General features: G+C 37.8%; 1 protein-coding gene across 2 annotated transcripts; it reads left to right on the forward strand.

Annotated features, from left to right (window-relative positions):
- The first annotated feature begins 2,754 nt into the window (after positions 1 to 2,754).
- LOC113007650 (regulator of chromosome condensation (RCC1) and BTB (POZ) domain containing protein 1) lies at positions 2,755 to 17,225 on the forward strand. 2 transcript variants are annotated; one of them, XM_080291029.1, is made up of 13 exons: positions 2,755 to 2,890; positions 4,846 to 5,093; positions 7,623 to 7,773; positions 7,856 to 8,022; positions 9,456 to 9,614; positions 9,711 to 9,818; positions 11,202 to 11,344; positions 11,421 to 11,611; positions 12,756 to 12,882; positions 13,009 to 13,160; positions 13,372 to 13,502; positions 13,701 to 13,791; positions 16,076 to 16,194. In XM_080291029.1, the coding sequence occupies exons 2-12, from the start codon at positions 4,968 to 4,970 to the stop codon at positions 13,746 to 13,748; spliced, it is 1,503 nt and encodes a 500-aa protein (XP_080147155.1). In that variant the 5' UTR covers positions 2,755 to 2,890; positions 4,846 to 4,967; the 3' UTR covers positions 13,749 to 13,791; positions 16,076 to 16,194. The 2 variants fall into 2 exon arrangements, with proteins under 2 accessions (XP_080147155.1, XP_026000171.1); XM_026144386.2 differs by lacking the exon at positions 13,701 to 13,791 and having other exon boundaries at positions 16,076 to 17,225.
- The last annotated feature ends 40 nt before the right edge of the window (positions 17,226 to 17,265 follow it).

Consider the following 17,265-nt stretch of genomic DNA (forward strand, 5'->3'; position numbering starts at 1 on the left):
ATAACTGTCAAAGATGGCTGGGGAGGGTCTCTATTTTTTTTTTTTCTCCTTTTTGAAGCAATATTTCTTTTATTGTTTTTACTTTCGACTTGCATATGTATTGTGATGACATGCTGATAAATTGGAACAGGCTGGTTTTGTTTTGTTTTTTCCTCCTCTCTGTAGTGGTGACGGGCTGTTTAAAATGTACCATCCCGTGTCCTGGTTAATGTGCAGGCTTGGGGTAAATGTGTCAAACTTTAATCCCAATCATAGCCCTGGTCTGGAAGACTTAATGATCCCACCCCCCCGGTTGGCTGCTAACTACTTAGAGGGGTTCAGAGCTGGGGTTTGGGGTGGGGATTGGGGGGGTGGGGCTGGGGGTCACACTGGGGCTTTAAATACTGAGTGGGCTTGTTATGAGCAGCCCAGGCTTTTTTGTTTGTTTGTTTTTGGGGTTTTTTTGGGACTAGCTGTTTATTACTGAACAAAACTATAGAGAGGGTGTACAGTCATGAACTAGCAGACTAGACCGAGCCACTTTAAAGATTTACAATTTCGTTGCCTTGTATCCGCATTGGATACAAGCTTATGTTTGTTGCAAGATTTTTACTTGCTAATGAAAAGTTGTTTTAAATAAAATAATAGGAGAAAAGCAACAGACAGCGTTTTGGCCTCTGATTGTTTGTATCTTTTTATAAATTTTAGATTGAATTCTTCTCTTTAAGGTGGCTCACTGATGCTTTCAACTCTTGTGCATATTAAAGACGAGAATGAGTTGAAAATCATTGTGCCTTTTGTTTTTCATTTCAACTACAGCTAGGTTTTATCGAATAGAAACGAGACTGAGTGACTGGAGAATCTCTAAATAGGGGACGTGGCTTTAGTAACGCGTAGTCTCCTTGTTGTTGGAGTTTGCCAGTAGAAATGGTCAATGCTGCTCCCTGCTGTTGGAGAGTAACTTGCTTCCCTTCTAATGTCATTCACTGAACATTGTATGACACCATGCATCCCGACCATTTACACCCCCCCCCCCCCCCCCCCCCTTCTCTTGGAAAAACCACAAGCCATCATTGCCATTTTTCAGTTGGGGGGGATTCTGATATCTCCTCTTCATCTTTGACCCTCAGGACATGATCTGTGTTTCTGATCCTAACCAAAATAAACTTGCTGTTTAGCCGTTGGATCTTTCGTGCTTTTGTGACTCACACATATGGTAGCTGTTTTAAGTTGTATGGGTGCGAGTTGCTTTCTGCAGGGATTCATTTGATCTAAGTGTTTGTGAGGAAGATTGAACTCCCTTTGAGCTCAGTTTTTACGTGCTCTGAATATTTTAAAGATGAGCATCGCTTCCTTTATGTGACTTTAGCAGGCTGACCACCTTGTTATGAAAAAGCAAATGTAAAGTACTCTTTCTCCTTTCTTTGGCTTGTCCTTTTTATAGGTCAGACATTTCAGCAGCTAATTGGATGATATTTATTTGTGGTTCATGGCTGTCTTTCAAGTAATTTTTAGACTTTACTCTGCCACCCTAATGTAGACTATACCAGACTTTTGGCTCTGCTGTACATATTCACAACTGAAAACTAGATTAGAGGAGTAAATGCCTCATTTGTGCTGTGAATGTTTCCGTTAGCCGAATCCTTACGTGAGTGTTGATGAACACACTGGCTCACTCAATGATTAACTTGGACAGCAAACACTGAATCTGGATTTCCTGTGGAGTACAAAAAGAAGCAAAATAAGATAAGAGGCCTCCAAATGGAACGTTAATCCTGCTTGACCCAGATCCAAATGCACCAAGTTAACCGCGTGGGGAATTGTTTTGTTTTTTTAGTAAAGTACAAGTATTTTACATAACATGGTGCATTTTGGAAGAATATGTAATCAATAACTCTAAAGAGGCACACAGCAAATCTGAGAATGGATCATCTCTTGAGTGAGGATGCTAACTTCTTTCTTGACCTTTGGAAGAGCAGGCGACTAAAATGTCCACTTAGATCTGAAGGTTTTGGTTGCATTACAAAAGCTTCCTTTGCAGATCCGGGCACTCAGTTGTCTTGAAACTTTAAAAAAAACCTGACAAAAAAGAGGGAGAGACACTCAAAAGTATATTTCAATGATGAGAAAATGCAATCAGAGAAACAACGACCTTTTATTATAGAGAGGTAAGGCAAACTTTATTTTCAGAAGATGTTTTTCCTGCTGATTCTGGTACCTCTGGGTAAAATCTGATTTTTATTTATGTAGTCTGACATAAGCAATGTACATAACTGATGTTTAAGACATTAAAGAATACAGTACTTTAAACTGTGCGTCAGGATTGTTCTTTACACTTCCAAATAACAGACACAAACGCACTACTAGTCTCCCCACCGCATCAAAAAAACAAACAAAAAAAAACCTCCCTGAGTATAAAAATATTAATTCTGAAAATTGGGCTTCAAAAGACCAGATGTCTCCAACTTCAAATCCTAGGTGTTTATTAAGTTCTGGTTATATCCATGTTGCATTTTGGATACGGCATAAAAGAATAACTATCTAACAAAAGTCTTATTTTTCTTAAACCTGACCAAATATTCCTCTATATTCCTCTTCGGCGAATGAATGTGAAATCTAGTGTACTACTTGGCGGTTAACTGCATACTAATCTAGCTGAAAACCACAGCTAGATTTGGTAGGAAAATGCGAGGTGGGGATAGAGGCGAAAGGGAAATATTGGTGAAATCTGCAATCGACTGTGCTGGTCTTAGAATCACGTGACATTATTTTTCTCCTCACTTCCGCAAATAAACGCACTTGAGCACGGCGGCCACGGCAGAAAGTGAAAACGGACTGTCAGCCGTTATGTGCCATGGTGAGGCGGCCAGGAGCAAGCGCCAACGGCCGTAGAAGCGGACCTGCCTAACGGGTGAGTCAACGAGAACGTATTAATGTTGTAGCTTTAAAAAACAAACAAACAATCGAACTGAAATGTGGTTTGTTTGTTCTTTAAAAAAATCTTAAACGCTAGCTGTAGCCAATTAAAAGATAAGTTAGTACCGATTTTCCCGGCGGGTGCGTCAAGTACCAGCTGCATTCACGGTGTGTTATGATGCGTCAGCTGGACTCACTGTGCTGAGTAATCCCTTTGTTAACAATAGCAAACATTAAACAGCAAGCTGTGGTCATGTAACAGTAACTACGAGTGGTTTTAATCATTACACATGATGCAGGTGGGAGGGGGTGGGTATTTACGGGATGACGCCTGTGTTGTGTCAAAAAGGGATTTCCGGCATTTGTCAAAAATAAACAAATAAATAGTCCGTCTTTAAAGTGTTGTAAATTACTTGTCAAGCGTATCTCTTCTGAATGATACCAAGTTAGTTTTAGTCAGAAAGAACATTCATGTCATAAGGTAGACGCTTTTAACAGGGGAAAAAGGCTCTTATATATCCTTTACTTATCCAGGGAGAAAGTCTAACTGACATTTAAAATAGCTTTTTCAAGAAAAAGCTAGCCAAGAGGGCAGCAAAAAAAAAAATAGAACATCACAGTTCTTTTGGGATATTTAAAGTCACCTTAAAGGTGCGGAGCAATTGTAATGTGGGTGCATAACACAGAGTCATAAAGATTATTGCAACAAAGGTCATTTCTTTATTTTATATATGACCCCTTTATAAATCCTGTTGATTACAGTCTACCAAAATAAGCAAAGATATTACACTTAAAGTTTTAGTTAGTGTTTAGCACAACACTGATTTAGCCGTGTTGTTACCAAACAAAGAACCTCTGTGACCCGGCTTACTACGCTTTTAACACCCATTTTATCAGAAAACCTTAAGACCTTGAGGATCATAAGCTGTGTTTACCCATAACCATATAAGTGAGAGTCAAAACAGCATGTGTGTGTGTGATGTCTGTGATGAATATAAAGTAGAAGATTCTCCAAAGCAGAATTATACTTTTTAAAACTGAGTTAGAGTAAGCTACGGGGAAAATAAAAGTAAGGATGCAACGTTACATTTGCCCAGCTCGCAGTGTCATCTGATATCGGTTGTGAAGAGCAAAATGATCATTTTTGTAGCACTTGCTTGAATCTGAGCAAGAAGTAAAGGCTGTACACGTCATAATTCACCTTGCTGCTTCTGTGAGCAGTCACATCACCAATGAACGGTAGTGGCCTAGCTCCACTGGCATCCATATAAACTTAAACAAACAAAGCAATTATACAGAGCACAACATGTAGTGAAATGCTTGTGTCCGAGCTGCGGACAGGCTGTAGACGTAGCCACGCCACTTACATTGATCAGAAAGTTTGTTAACTTGTTGCCTTAGGTCCCAAGACTCGTATGCTCTAAAGATTTCCACTGAACTTAGAGAAAGAGCATTAAACTTTGCAGCTCCTTACTCCTAGAATCAGATGCAGGCCTTTTGGTCTTGCTGAGGTTCCTGGTGCACTGATTCTTTTAAAGAATGTAGCAGATTGTTGATTAGACTCCACCTAAAGTTTTTTTTTCTTTTAAATCTCTGATATGTTTTATTTTGTTTTTTCCACCTAATGATGACCTCCTCCACTTGCACTGATGTCTCTTTGGACCTCATATTTAAAATTACAATAAAAAGCAATAAAATGTAAATTAAACACTTTGTCATGAAATAACAAGTGAATAGCCTTTATCTGGCCATAAAACTTCTGAATATGTATGAAAATGGCTGTACTTCCAAAACAGCCATTGACTCTTTTTTTTTTTTTTTTTTAAACAAGCCAAAAACCCTTGACTTAAACCTGAAGCCCTTTGAATTAAAGCTACACTGAACTAACAATATATTGTGAAAAGATGATTATCTGGAAGACATTACAATTTTGCTTGTGTTTGTGTCCAGTGACTGCAGCGCTGGCAGCCTTGCCTCTTCAGACCTTCCCCCTCTCCCTGTCCCGTGTCCCACCTGTGGATTGAAGTTCATCCTTCTAGCCTGCCGCCCTTGCCACATACTGTGAGGACACCATGGTGGATGTAACCAAGTGGCCCATGTTCAGCCTGATGGGGCCTCAGGAGCTCGCTTCCATACGGAAAGCATGCGTGTTTGGATCATCTGCTAATGAGGCCATCTACATTACCAATGATGATGAGGTGAGGGGTCAGAGGGAAAACGGGGTTGTGGTTGTGTGTTAATCAAGAGCAAGATGACTGAAAGCTTTGAAGCTTGCTTCATGTTGCATAATTGATAGTCAGATGACCTGTTGTTTTTCCACGTTTTTAGCCTTTAAGCTACATTTCATGTTTACATTATTATAATTTCATTCAGCCTAGTATGGATTGTTTGAGTGTCCTACCTTGAAAACAGCTGTTGGGTTCAGTTTATAGCGCATTCAACTTTAATCAGTGGTAGAAGAAAACATGCTTACAGTAGGTAATCCACCACAGAGCATGCTTACACTGCATTGCATTTTTTTATGTCAGTGTTATTGTAGCATGATAAACAGAGACTGCCTCTCAGTAGCTGTGTGTTTTAAGCTGTAGTACTCAATATTTCTGACAATAGCTCCAGGGAAAGAACCAGATTTTTCTTCTGGAGACCATAAAGAGAACCAAAAGTTAAAGAATAAATAACAATAATAACAATTTTATAAATGTTGTATTGTAACAGCCTGATGTGTAAAGATTGCAGTTGAATGCTAGTGTTGAAAATCAGTTATTTGCCATTTTAAAAAAGCTCAAAACTGTTAAGACTTGCTGAAAAGTATTTATTCACATGATGTAACACAGAACAGCAACAGGTGCCTCAAGGCGCTTCACCTTATATTGTAAGGTAATAAAGACCCTACAATAACTCAGAGAAAACAAAGAAACCCCCAACAATCAGATGACCCCTTTTAGCAAAGGCTTTGTTAAAAAAAAAAAAAGTTTCGGAAAGAAAAGAAGGCAGGCTTTACAGGGATATTCAGTGTATCACGGTTCACAAAGCATTCCCAAGTTCTGCTGTCTGAAAGATGAGAATTATCTTGTAATTTTACAGCCAAAATTACAAAATAAGCTTAAAGGGTTCAAGACAGTTGTTTAAAAGGATGGATCTCTGGTCCTTTCATCCTTTTTTAATTAGTACTAAAACTTGCAGTAGCTACCTAGATGATTTGAATTACTTTGATGTTGTTGGTGTTTTAGCTCAGTGGTTCTCCAGGATTCTGCAACCCAGCTAAGGGGTTTTAAATTTTTTAAAATAAAATTTATATACACAGTTTATACCGTGTTGTGTGTCGTTACCTCTTAAGATGTTGATTCCACTCTTGTGAAAGTGTTCGATTATGGTGATGCAAGGGGATCTTCACTGTGCTTACATATGCTGGATTCTGTCTATCATGGAGCACTGAGATTTATTACAAACCTTAAAGCTTTTAAGAGTCACATGCTGTACATTGCCTGCTTAGGTCGGGTGATCTGCTTTGTCATTTTGAAGACTCAACCACCGATATAGTCTTATTGATAATATCTTGGTCTGTTCCCATCTTACTGACTTACATTGATCAGAAAGTTTGTTAACTTGTTGCCTTAGGTCCCAAGACTCGTATCTTCTGTGTGCTCTAAAGATTTCCACTGAACTTAGAGAAAGAGCATTAAACTTTGCAGCTCCTTACTCCTAGAATCAGATGCAAAATGAACTACATTTAAGGAACTGGTCTCACTAAATGAACTTAAAGAGACTGCAGTTCCTTCAGCCTGAAAATGTTTTGCCTGAATATTATTACCCTCGTTACTGACACTGACTTATTATAAAGACTGTTGAGGTTTCAGGCTTTATTGATGCTGAAGTTGTAGTTTTACATTTTGGTTAGTTTCGTTTTTTTAATAAGCTGTATTTTAGTGTAGTTAATTTGTGTGTGTGTGTGTGTGTGGGGGGGGGGGGGGGGTTCTGTGTGTATTTGTCTGTGTTGCATAAAACGTAGTTGCATAACACACACACCTCTGTTGTTTGTATTGCTGTCTTTCTTGGCAAGGATGTGGTTGTGAGTCATATTCTCCTGGTTAAATAAAGGTTAGCTAACTAACCAACTAAATAAATAAATGAATAAGAAAAAATGTTATTGTTTGGCCAGAAGAAATTCTATGTTAGTTTGTTTGTAAGGCTGCAAAAAATCACTCCTTTTGGTTTGTATCTTGGCACATTATCTAGCTCATAAGCATTAACAAATATTTGAGTCAGTCTACATTATCAGGTGATGCGAAACCCAAGCCAGCTAAATCAATGTTAAGATTTTAGGAGAAAGGGGGGTCCTTTCCCTGGCTCCTAGAAATGTGAGCACCTCTGCTTTAACACATGCTAAGTGGCTAAATCGTGGTACCACTGTGATAAGAAAAACACTTTTTAGAGGTTTGTGAATGGGAACTTTGTCAAGTGTAAAAAGATTTTTCATACCATTGTAATGAATTTAAGTCAGGAAAGAAAATGCAACTTTCTTTTAAAATGATCTTTTATATTTGTGTTATTGCACAATTAACACACATCTTCCTCTCAGTGTTGCCTGCTGGTGTTGATGTTTCTGTGTTTGTACTCTGACCCGTTCCCTACTCAGCTGACTGGCGCTGTCTGTTTAGCACTCCTTATCACCAATCAACACTGAATTCTTTTTTTCTTTTTTCCTCTCCCCCGACCTCCACACTCAGGTGTTTGTGTTTGGGCTGAACTGCAGTAACTGCCTGGGAACAGGGGACAGCCTGAGCACAATTGTACCCAAAAAACTGGACTTCCTGAGTGGCAGAAAGGTGGTTAGCCTGACTTACGGTAGTGGACCCCACATCCTGCTGGCCACAGAGGGTAGCTTAACAAAAGATGTAATCCTCCTCTTTACAGTTGGATTAAAAAGTGCAGGAGAATGACTAAACTCTTTGTATTTCAGATGGAGAGCTATTTGCCTGGGGCCATAATGGCTACAGCCAACTGGGAAATGGGACAACCAACCAAGGAGTAGCTCCAGTGCTCGTGTCTGCCAACCTGCTCAATAAGAAGGTCACAGAGGTGGCCTGTGGCTCTCACCACTCAATGGCTCTAACTGATACAGGAGAAGTGAGTTTGTAGGAGTTAAAGAAGAGAGACAAAAATAATTCACTTTTACAGCAGATTTACAGAGAGGGAAATACAGACGCCTGTTTGAAACTTTTCTAGTTACACAGGTGACTCTGCTCTGACTAAAGCTGTTACCTAGTTAATGGACCCTAACACTTACCCGTATTCCAGTCACAGCTACATTTGAGCCCCCTGAGTTAAGAACCTAGAAAAATAAGCCCAGCCACAAGGAATGTATTGTGCTTCGAGTTGCTTCACACAGTTAGTGAGCTCCGTTAGATCCTGGCCTGGCTGGTCAAACTTTTTTTTCCCCTGTTTTTAATATGAGGGATGCAGCTATCCTGGTAGCTAGAGAGTCTGTGTATTTTTCTTGTTATACAGCTGATACAATAATCACATTTGGATCTTAATAAATCCATCATTCACTGCTGTGAACATGGCTGACATGTTCTTGCAAATCTTACAAAAAAATTAAACAAACAAAAAAACAGTAATAACCATAAAACATGAGCCAAGTCAGCTCACTCTTTGTACAGTATTTACATTTAAGGGGATATTTTTATATTATTTAGTGTAATATATTTACATGTCATTTTGTTTTACACATACTTTCATAAATGATGTTATTAAAAATAAAATATAAATGCATACGTTTGTAGTACACTAAAAATGAGATAAGGGTAGCATGACATGTTTGCTTTGATTTCAAACATTATGGAGGAGTAGGTAAAAGATTATAGGTATTGATTTGTAAATGACTTAAATAACGCGAATAACTTGAGCTTAATAGAATAGCTTTTTATTGTCACTGTTACAAGAACAATGAAAGGCAGTTTGGCATTTCTCCATGTGTGTGAAGTACACATTAGCGTAAGTATTTACACAATAACAGACAAATTTACATTTACACAAGAAAGATATGTACAAGTTATACATACATGCACATACATACATATATGTATATATACATGTATGCATCCGTACATACATACACACACATATTTCCACACATATATAATAGTATACCTCATCTCTGACAGTAACCATGCAGCTCATTCTTTCTCTCTACAGTACTTTCTTTAAAGATGTAACACATTATGGGGTCGGCTTAAAAAAAGATGTGAAATATAAAAGTGAGGTCAGAGGTCAAATGTGACATGATATTTGGATGCAAACCATAATGTGATATTTATAATTCCCATATATCATTCCTTGTGTGCCTTTATGTTGTCAGTACAAACAATGTAAGCAGTAAGAACTATCATTTTAAGTAGCTTTATATTACATTGTCACTTTGACCTTAAGATAAATCTGTTGACTCGAAGGAGAAGTGAGAGGGGGTAATAACCTTTTCAAATTATTTTTAAAGTATCTGGCTTTCATAGAGAATTTCATCCTGTTCTTATTCTTAACTTTATCTTTTTGCCCGGCAGGTGTATGCATGGGGTTACAATAACTGTGGTCAAGTGGGCTCAGGCTCCACAGCGAACCAGCCCACACCCCGCAGGGTGTCCAGCTGCCTGCAGAACAAGGTGGCTGTGAGTATCGTCTGTGGTCAGACCTCATCCCTGGCAGTAGTGGACAATGGAGAGGTGATTTTTTTTTTTTAACTTATCCTGGAGCTTTATGAAACAGTATTGGCTTACTCTCACTGAAGCAGCACTCATGTTCTCTTTTTGTCTCTCTAGGTGTACGGTTGGGGTTATAACGGCAACGGACAACTTGGACTTGGAAACAATGGGAACCAGCTGACCCCCTGTCGACTTGTTGGTCTGCAGGGTTTATGTGTGCAACAGGTGTGAGATTACACACGTCAGGTTACTGTGAAACAATTTGTATGAAGTTTTAAAAAAAAAAAAGACATATATTCTAATGTTTTTATATGCCTCAACTACAGCTAGATCCTGATGTTTTTGGGTTGGGCAACTCTTAGGAATGCCTTGAGGGAATTTGGCAAAAACAAGGACTCAGGAATGAACTGATTATAATCACTAGACTTGTTTGTGTCAGAAACTCAATAATCCGTATGCTAATCATAGAAAACAAAAATCCACACATACCAGTATCTAAAATGATATATAATAACATCTCTATCCAAAATATCAAAGATTAGACCTTTTCTTACTGTTTTTTTAAATGCAGAAAAGTACTTTCATAAATAAATTAGTAAATTTTACTATTCCTCCCAAACTGCAGTGAGTTGTTTCTTTCGCTGAAACAAATGAAAATGAATTGCTGTCATATTATCGTGGTGTACAAAAGCAGTTACTACAAAATTCTATAACAAACCAAATGTCAGGAACTTACATCATTTACTAATATATTTCTTCAAATATATACTTAACTAAACTTCAACAGAAAGCAGGATATTGACCTGTTTCTGTTATTTCGCTTGTCTCCAAAATTGTCCTTGTAACTGTTTCAGTCCTTTGACTGTTCATACCGAGGCTGCTGGATTATAGCAGGCTTGGAGCTCTGGATAGTTTTAGCTTTAGCTTCGTTTTATTGGTCTTCCACCGTTGTGTCTTCCTCACTCACAGTGAAGAACTCGTCATGCATGAGTTCTGTACGAACGACTGTTTGTTGCACATGTATGAAAGACTGTACATTTTGGATTACAGTTTATATGTGCTTTTATATTTTATATATTCTTTTGTGCAGAATAAATGGCATAAGTAGCTCTATGTTAGATATGGACATTTATGCAGGGCCTGTGACTTTATTTATTTAAATTGTAGTTGGGTTTATATTCACTTGTTTTTATGTTTTGTTTTTTTTTCCTTAAATGAGCATTCTTTACAGTAATGATTTAAAATCTTAGCACTCCTGTAAAACTACTGCCAGAGTAATTATAAAACACCAGAATTTGAGTGTGATGCTGTATGTTGTCCAAAAAGGAGTGAAGTTCCCAAAATACAATATTTTACACAGGAATCTTTGTATTATTATAGGGTCTACCTTACAATATAAAGCGCCTCGAGGCAACTATTGTTTTGATTTGGTGCTGTATAAATAAAATTGAATTGAAACCACAATTAAGAGGCTGTAATAAGCACATCTGTAGTATAGAATGTATAAAAAATGTTGCTAATAATTTGGAATTATTTTATTTATTGTAGACAAGAGTTTCAAATACTACGTTATATTGAAAATTGTTTGATTTTTTTTCCCCTCTCTAGATCGTGTCAGGATATGCACACTCCATGGCACTAACGGATGAAGGGTTGCTTTACGCTTGGGGTGCCAACACATATGGACAACTGGGCACTGGCAACAAGAGCAACCAGCTGAGCCCAGTTCAGATTCTGACTGAGAAAGAGAGGTGAGGTAAAGCATCACACATCTAACTCATCCTGTCCCTGCACCACCATCCACTGACTTCTCTGCTCCTTTAACAGAATTGTAGAGATTGCTTCCTGTCACTCCACACACACGTCAGCTGCTAAAACCCAGAGCGGTCAGGTGTACATGTGGGGCCAGTGCAGGGGCCAGTCCATAGTGCTCCCTCACCTGACACACTTTGCCTGCACAGATGATGTCTTTGCCTGCTTTGCCACCCCCTCAGTAATGTGGAGGCTTCTTTCAGTGGGTAAGAGAATGATCTGAAAGAGTCCAAGGATAGCACTAATTATGTAGTATTACTAATTTTTGGATTTCATTCCATTAACCACAAATGTATGGCTATTGATCACTGTTTGTTTTATGAAGCTCTTTTTATTTGATGTGCAATTATAAAATGTATTGACTCCGTCCATAAAAGATAAAAACCTTCCCTTATTTGTCCACTGTTCTCTTCAATGTCATCTTCTTGTGCACCTCTCCTTGGAAGTCTTACATGCCAACTTGTGTCAAACTGACCTTCACTGAAAAGTGAAAGTTGGTTCTTTGGCTATAACGTGGAGACCAAAGAGCAGTTTTCATTTGGAAAGTCCAATCTTGAAGTCAACGCATCTCTGGCTTGTATTACGAAACAAGTTCAGCTCACCCAGGCTTTCATTCCATTATCTGGCTTTCCTTATCCCAACACTTGGAATCAGGCTAAGCGGTCACACAAAGGTGGTTCACAACTAGGTAAAGATGTAATGTAAAAACATTTTAGTTAACAAAAAATACAAATAAAATATAGACTTTTGGAAAAAATGAAATGATGTTGTGAACTTTGAAAACTAAATTTTTAAAGAAAGACTAAAACTAACACTCAAACTAATAAAAACTAAAGTAAACATTTTTAGCTTTCTAAAGTGAAACAGGAAAACTTACTGTGTAGCAGGTTATCTCTACAGTGTAAGCTGGCAATGTATCCTGGAAAGAAGTAAACTGCCTTACATAATACAGAGAACCCAGAGTTAACCCTGAGGTTAGCTGGATAAGACCAAATCCAAATCGCTGTTAAAATTTTTTTTTAATTTTATTTAACTAGAGAATACCTTACAACGTTTTTTGTTGTCCTTGTCCATTTTTTAAAAGTGTAATGCTGGCCTCGAACTAAAAATGAGCATATATTTATCAAAAAGTAATAAAAGTTTCAGTTTCAACATGTGTAATGCTGTCTTTGTCTTGTCTTTGTCTACCAAATATAGGGTTTAAAGGTTCTGAAAATCTTTCAGTGTTTTCTACACAGCTTCCCACCTTTTTGGAAGTGGGATTGGTCTCATTGCTATAGTTGTTATCTTTCTGTTGCCAGAGCTTGAGTGTTGTGGGACCTGTATGTGTGCTGTTTTTTCCCCCTCCAGAACACGATGACTTCTTGACTGTGGCTCAGTCTCTGAAAAAGGAGTTTGACAACCCAGAGACAGCGGATCTCAAGTTCTGTGTTGATGGAAAATACATCTATGTCCACAAAGCAGTTCTCAAGATCAGGTTTGAATTTAACAGCCAAGCTGGTTTATCGGGTTATGGGAGTTATAAACCGTTTAAAAAGAAAACACATTATTGGGGGAAGAAATGGTTCTTGTAACACCTGTGTCTGTATCGTTTGCTGTGCAGGTGTGAACATTTCAGATCAATGTTCCAGTCTCACTGGAACGAAGACATGAAGGAGGTGATTGAAATAGACCAGTTCTCGTACCCTGTGTACCGCTCGTTTCTGGAGTTCCTCTACACAGACAGTGTGGAGTTGCCTCCCGAGGATGCTATTGGTCAGTCTCACATACACTTCACCACATGATCTCTGAGTGATTTCAGTACTACCCATTGACCTAGTATCAGTGATATTAGTAACAACGATATCTATTTGTCATGAGTTTATTACTTTTTTGTATTTTTATTTATTTCTGTGAAAGGGACTTCAACTAAAAGTTCTTGAATATAATCATAATTCCAGTCCTGTGTGGTTCTGTGTGCGCTCAGGGCTCCTGGATCTGGCCACCTCCTACTGTGAGAACCGCCTAAAACGCCTGTGTCAGCACATTATCAAGAGGGGAATCATCGTCGAAAATGCTTTTTCTCTGCTGTCTGCCGCTGTGCGCTATGATGCAGAGGTTAGTCTACCAACTATCAGCTGCATGTGTGATAATATGCAAATGTCCTTGAAAGCTCTTTTTACTTTAACACATGTAAAATTGATATTTTAGATTAAATCATAGAATGCTGGCTCCCTTAGTTCTGTTTTGTGAAAATCTTTGTTTGCTTATTCACTCCTACTGAGAATGCAGTAAGAAGGTTGATTTCACTCACAGGTCTGTACAGCCAGTATGATGCTACAGCCAGCAGCCTGTTTTGCATAAATAATGCAAACAAGAGGGAAACTATTAGCCTGTCTGCACAGAGGTAATAGAACGTATTTGTTAGCATAGGTTTCAATTTCAAAGCCAGACATGGCCGTCTGGAACTTTTAATAGGACCTACCAATAAAGTCTGAAATTCATTTTATTATGACTTGTGTGCTGTTAATTACATTTACATTAGCATTAATATGAAATCCTGAAAATGCTCCCACACTTCTTTAATCAGTTAGGCTACAAATTAGACAGAACATAAATGCTAAAGCATCTGGTTTTCCAACAGTAGCTGTCACCGTCACTGTGAGTCACACATATGTGAACCTGACAGACACCACAGGCAGGTGAACCTTATGTGCAGGAAAATGACTCAAATCAGGCAGTGATTCACATTAGGTAGTGATGCTAGCAACCTTAAACAGTGGTGGATAAATATAGACAATGAATGTATTTGGGCTGGTATTTAAAGCACTTTCTTAGGCTTACTGACCTCTCAAAAGAATTTTATACTACAAGCCACATTATTAACCATTCACACACACATTGTTATCAAGCTAATTCTTTATATACATTGCTTTGTTGCAATTTGCAGTATGTTGTCCAAGGAAAAGTCAGTGGGAATTGAACTACCCACTTTTTCTTCCCCCAATAATGTGTTTTGTTGTTGTTGTTGTTGTTGTTGTTGTTGTTGTTGTTTTAAAAACAAAATTCTTCAACACAAAAAAAAACCAAATCCAAAAAAGAAAAGAAAATTGTCTCAAAGTTGTGTTTAATCCATCGATGTAACAAATTAATAACGCTGCATAGTTAAATGCAGTGTTAGTAATGATTAATGATGAATTATTCTTAAGTATAGTTAAACTATTAAACTATTACAACCAAAGTTTTTCAAAAAGTTGAAAAACGAGTCTCCAGAGCCTTTTATTGTGCTTTAGTGCTCATCCCAAAAGTTTAATCTTTCTGTACTGCCAGTCACAGTGAAACTGCCTCTGCTTGTAGTGCATGTTTGGTATAATTTTACTATACACTTTTCATAGTTTATACTATTCTGCTATTCAACTGTCGTTTTATTTTACCAATATAAATGTCATAAAGACTGTTCTTCCTTACCAACTTACAGAAAAAATATGTACCAAAATTTTCAGGCCTGTGTAACCTTATAACAATGCAGCCGAGTCTAACTTATTATTTTTATAAATCACTGTTCAAACTTTCAAGAGAAGTGTAGAGGAAAATAAAATACCTGGAAGTTAGACAAAGTTAGGCCACTCAGTAATATGACCCTCACCCTGAAAAGTACAGTGTACTTACTGTTCCTTTGTTTCTAGTAAAAACCTAAATTGCTATCCCCTTAATCATTTGTCCTGTCTTTTAAGTATTTGTGGTTAAATAAAATTTTTTAATTTCAAATAAAATCCACTAAAATTTTGATTCATTTTTTTTTTCAGCAAGCGTTTGTTGAGCCTAGAGAGTCAATTGTGCTTTTGTGTTTTTGCAAAAATACTAAGCTGCAATATTAAAATGAAGAATTTTTAATTTCATACCTCAGTTCTTCATGTTCTTATGAAGGACTTCATAACTGCATGCATGAATGATTGAAATCTTTCATTCTTGAAGCCCTTTAAAGTAGATTTTGCTCTTGCTGGGGTGAAAAACTTTTTGTTTTTTTGTTTGTTTTTTCAGAACAAATCTGTTTGAGGCAGCAGAGAAAAGATAAAGTAACTTTGTTAAAACATTGACCTTCAAAAAAAAAAAACAGCTAATGAAAACACCCACCAGTCCTGATTGGTGGATGACCAGCTCCACCTGCTGATCCGCAGCTGCCTCCTTAGCCATTTTCACACATGCACTGCAGCCCTGCTTTGATCTTTTATCCAACAGAAGTGAGAATGCATGACACAGTCAGACTCAACATTAATCTGCTTTTAACCCACCAGCTCAGCAATACAAAGATTATTTGATGTCATATTGTACCGACATGTCAGCAGGGCTACTAATAGTCTGATGCATCCACCACTACAGAGTGGGCATCATGTGTGCTGCCTCCTTCCTCCTGCACCCTTCATGCATCCACTCCGTCTCCCTCACCTAACAACACTAAGTTACATGTAGTGAATAAAACACATCTGATGCAGACTGTTGGCAGCTGTGTGCTACATGAGAAAAAAGCAAACCATGTGTGAGCAACTGGGGCTTAGAACAGTGGAACTGGGAGGATCACCAGGATGCAGGAAGCTGGGTCAGCACTACGAGACACTCAGACTGTCTGTTGTTGGAGCGTTTGACCAAGTTGAAGAACAGTTTATTTATTTGTTCTCTTCTCTGTCACTCAGGACCTTGAAGAATTCTGCTTCAAATTCTGCGTAAATCACCTGACTGAGGTGACTCAGACTGCTGCTTTCTGGCAAATTGACGGTAATCTGCTCAAAGATTTCATTTGTCGAGCCAGTCGCTGCGGAGCCTTCAAAAATTGACCACGTCTCAAGGTACAGATTTGGGCTGATGCAAAACACACGGCTGGACTCCAGGAAGGATTTTGCCTAATACATCGTTACCATCAGATGGAGATTTGCACATAATTTCAGTAGAAATCCTTAGATTTACCATCACTGTTAGATTTGTGGTTCATCTTCTTCCAGATTACTTAAATTACTAAAATCAGAGCTGTAAGGTTGTAGCATTGTTCCATAATGCTGTTACAGTAGCTGTTTCCAACAGTGCCTGACTTTTAACTTACACATTGTGTAAAGTAGGAGCTCAGATTAATGGAGAGACATGACAATGCTTGAACTTATTTGTTTTGAACTAAAACTATTCTTGCCAGTTGCCTGTGACGGCTTTACTATTTCTAGTATTCTGTTTAAGTGACCAAGTTACTTGTAGATTTTGCATGTGTACTTTCAGGATGAGTTTACTTCTCTTTACTATAAGAGGTCATCATAGTTTGGATGTCATTTAGATTGAATGGTTTGAAGTATGAGAATCTAAACTTTTTTTTTTTAAATCCTTACAGTATTTAAAGACAGGACACTGAGCCTTAAGCCTTAAAGGCTTGATTAGATCTGTGTAGGTCAAGTTCAAGGCTTCCAGTTTTCTGTTTAGATTGTAAGATGGGAACTTGGGTTTAATCTTTACAATTTTTTGCATTTCATTCTTGATTATCAGATTCCATATGTTAGATTGAATTATTATAAGCAGCTAAAGCACCATAATTTATATTTACAGGCAGTTAAACATGCCTGGTTGTCAGTTCACACAAACCAGAAACGTATGAATCCGGTTTAAGGCATGTGACCTTTCTTAGATTTCAGTCTGTATGTTGAAAAGAGAATTTTACAGTATAAGCATTTATAAAGTGGTTTTTGTAACTTCTGCACTACTGCTGTGAATATTTTTGAAAGATATTTGAAACTGAGGGTTATAAAGTGCCAGTTAAATTATCTAACCTATGCAAATAAATAAAAAAACACCTTGATCATCTTATCTGTAAACTTCTCAATGAGACAAAATGGAGAAAGAAAAC

This window comes from Astatotilapia calliptera, chromosome 16, assembly GCF_964374335.1.
Source record: "Astatotilapia calliptera chromosome 16, fAstCal68.1, whole genome shotgun sequence".
NCBI classification, from domain to species: Eukaryota; Metazoa; Chordata; class Actinopteri; order Cichliformes; family Cichlidae; genus Astatotilapia; species Astatotilapia calliptera.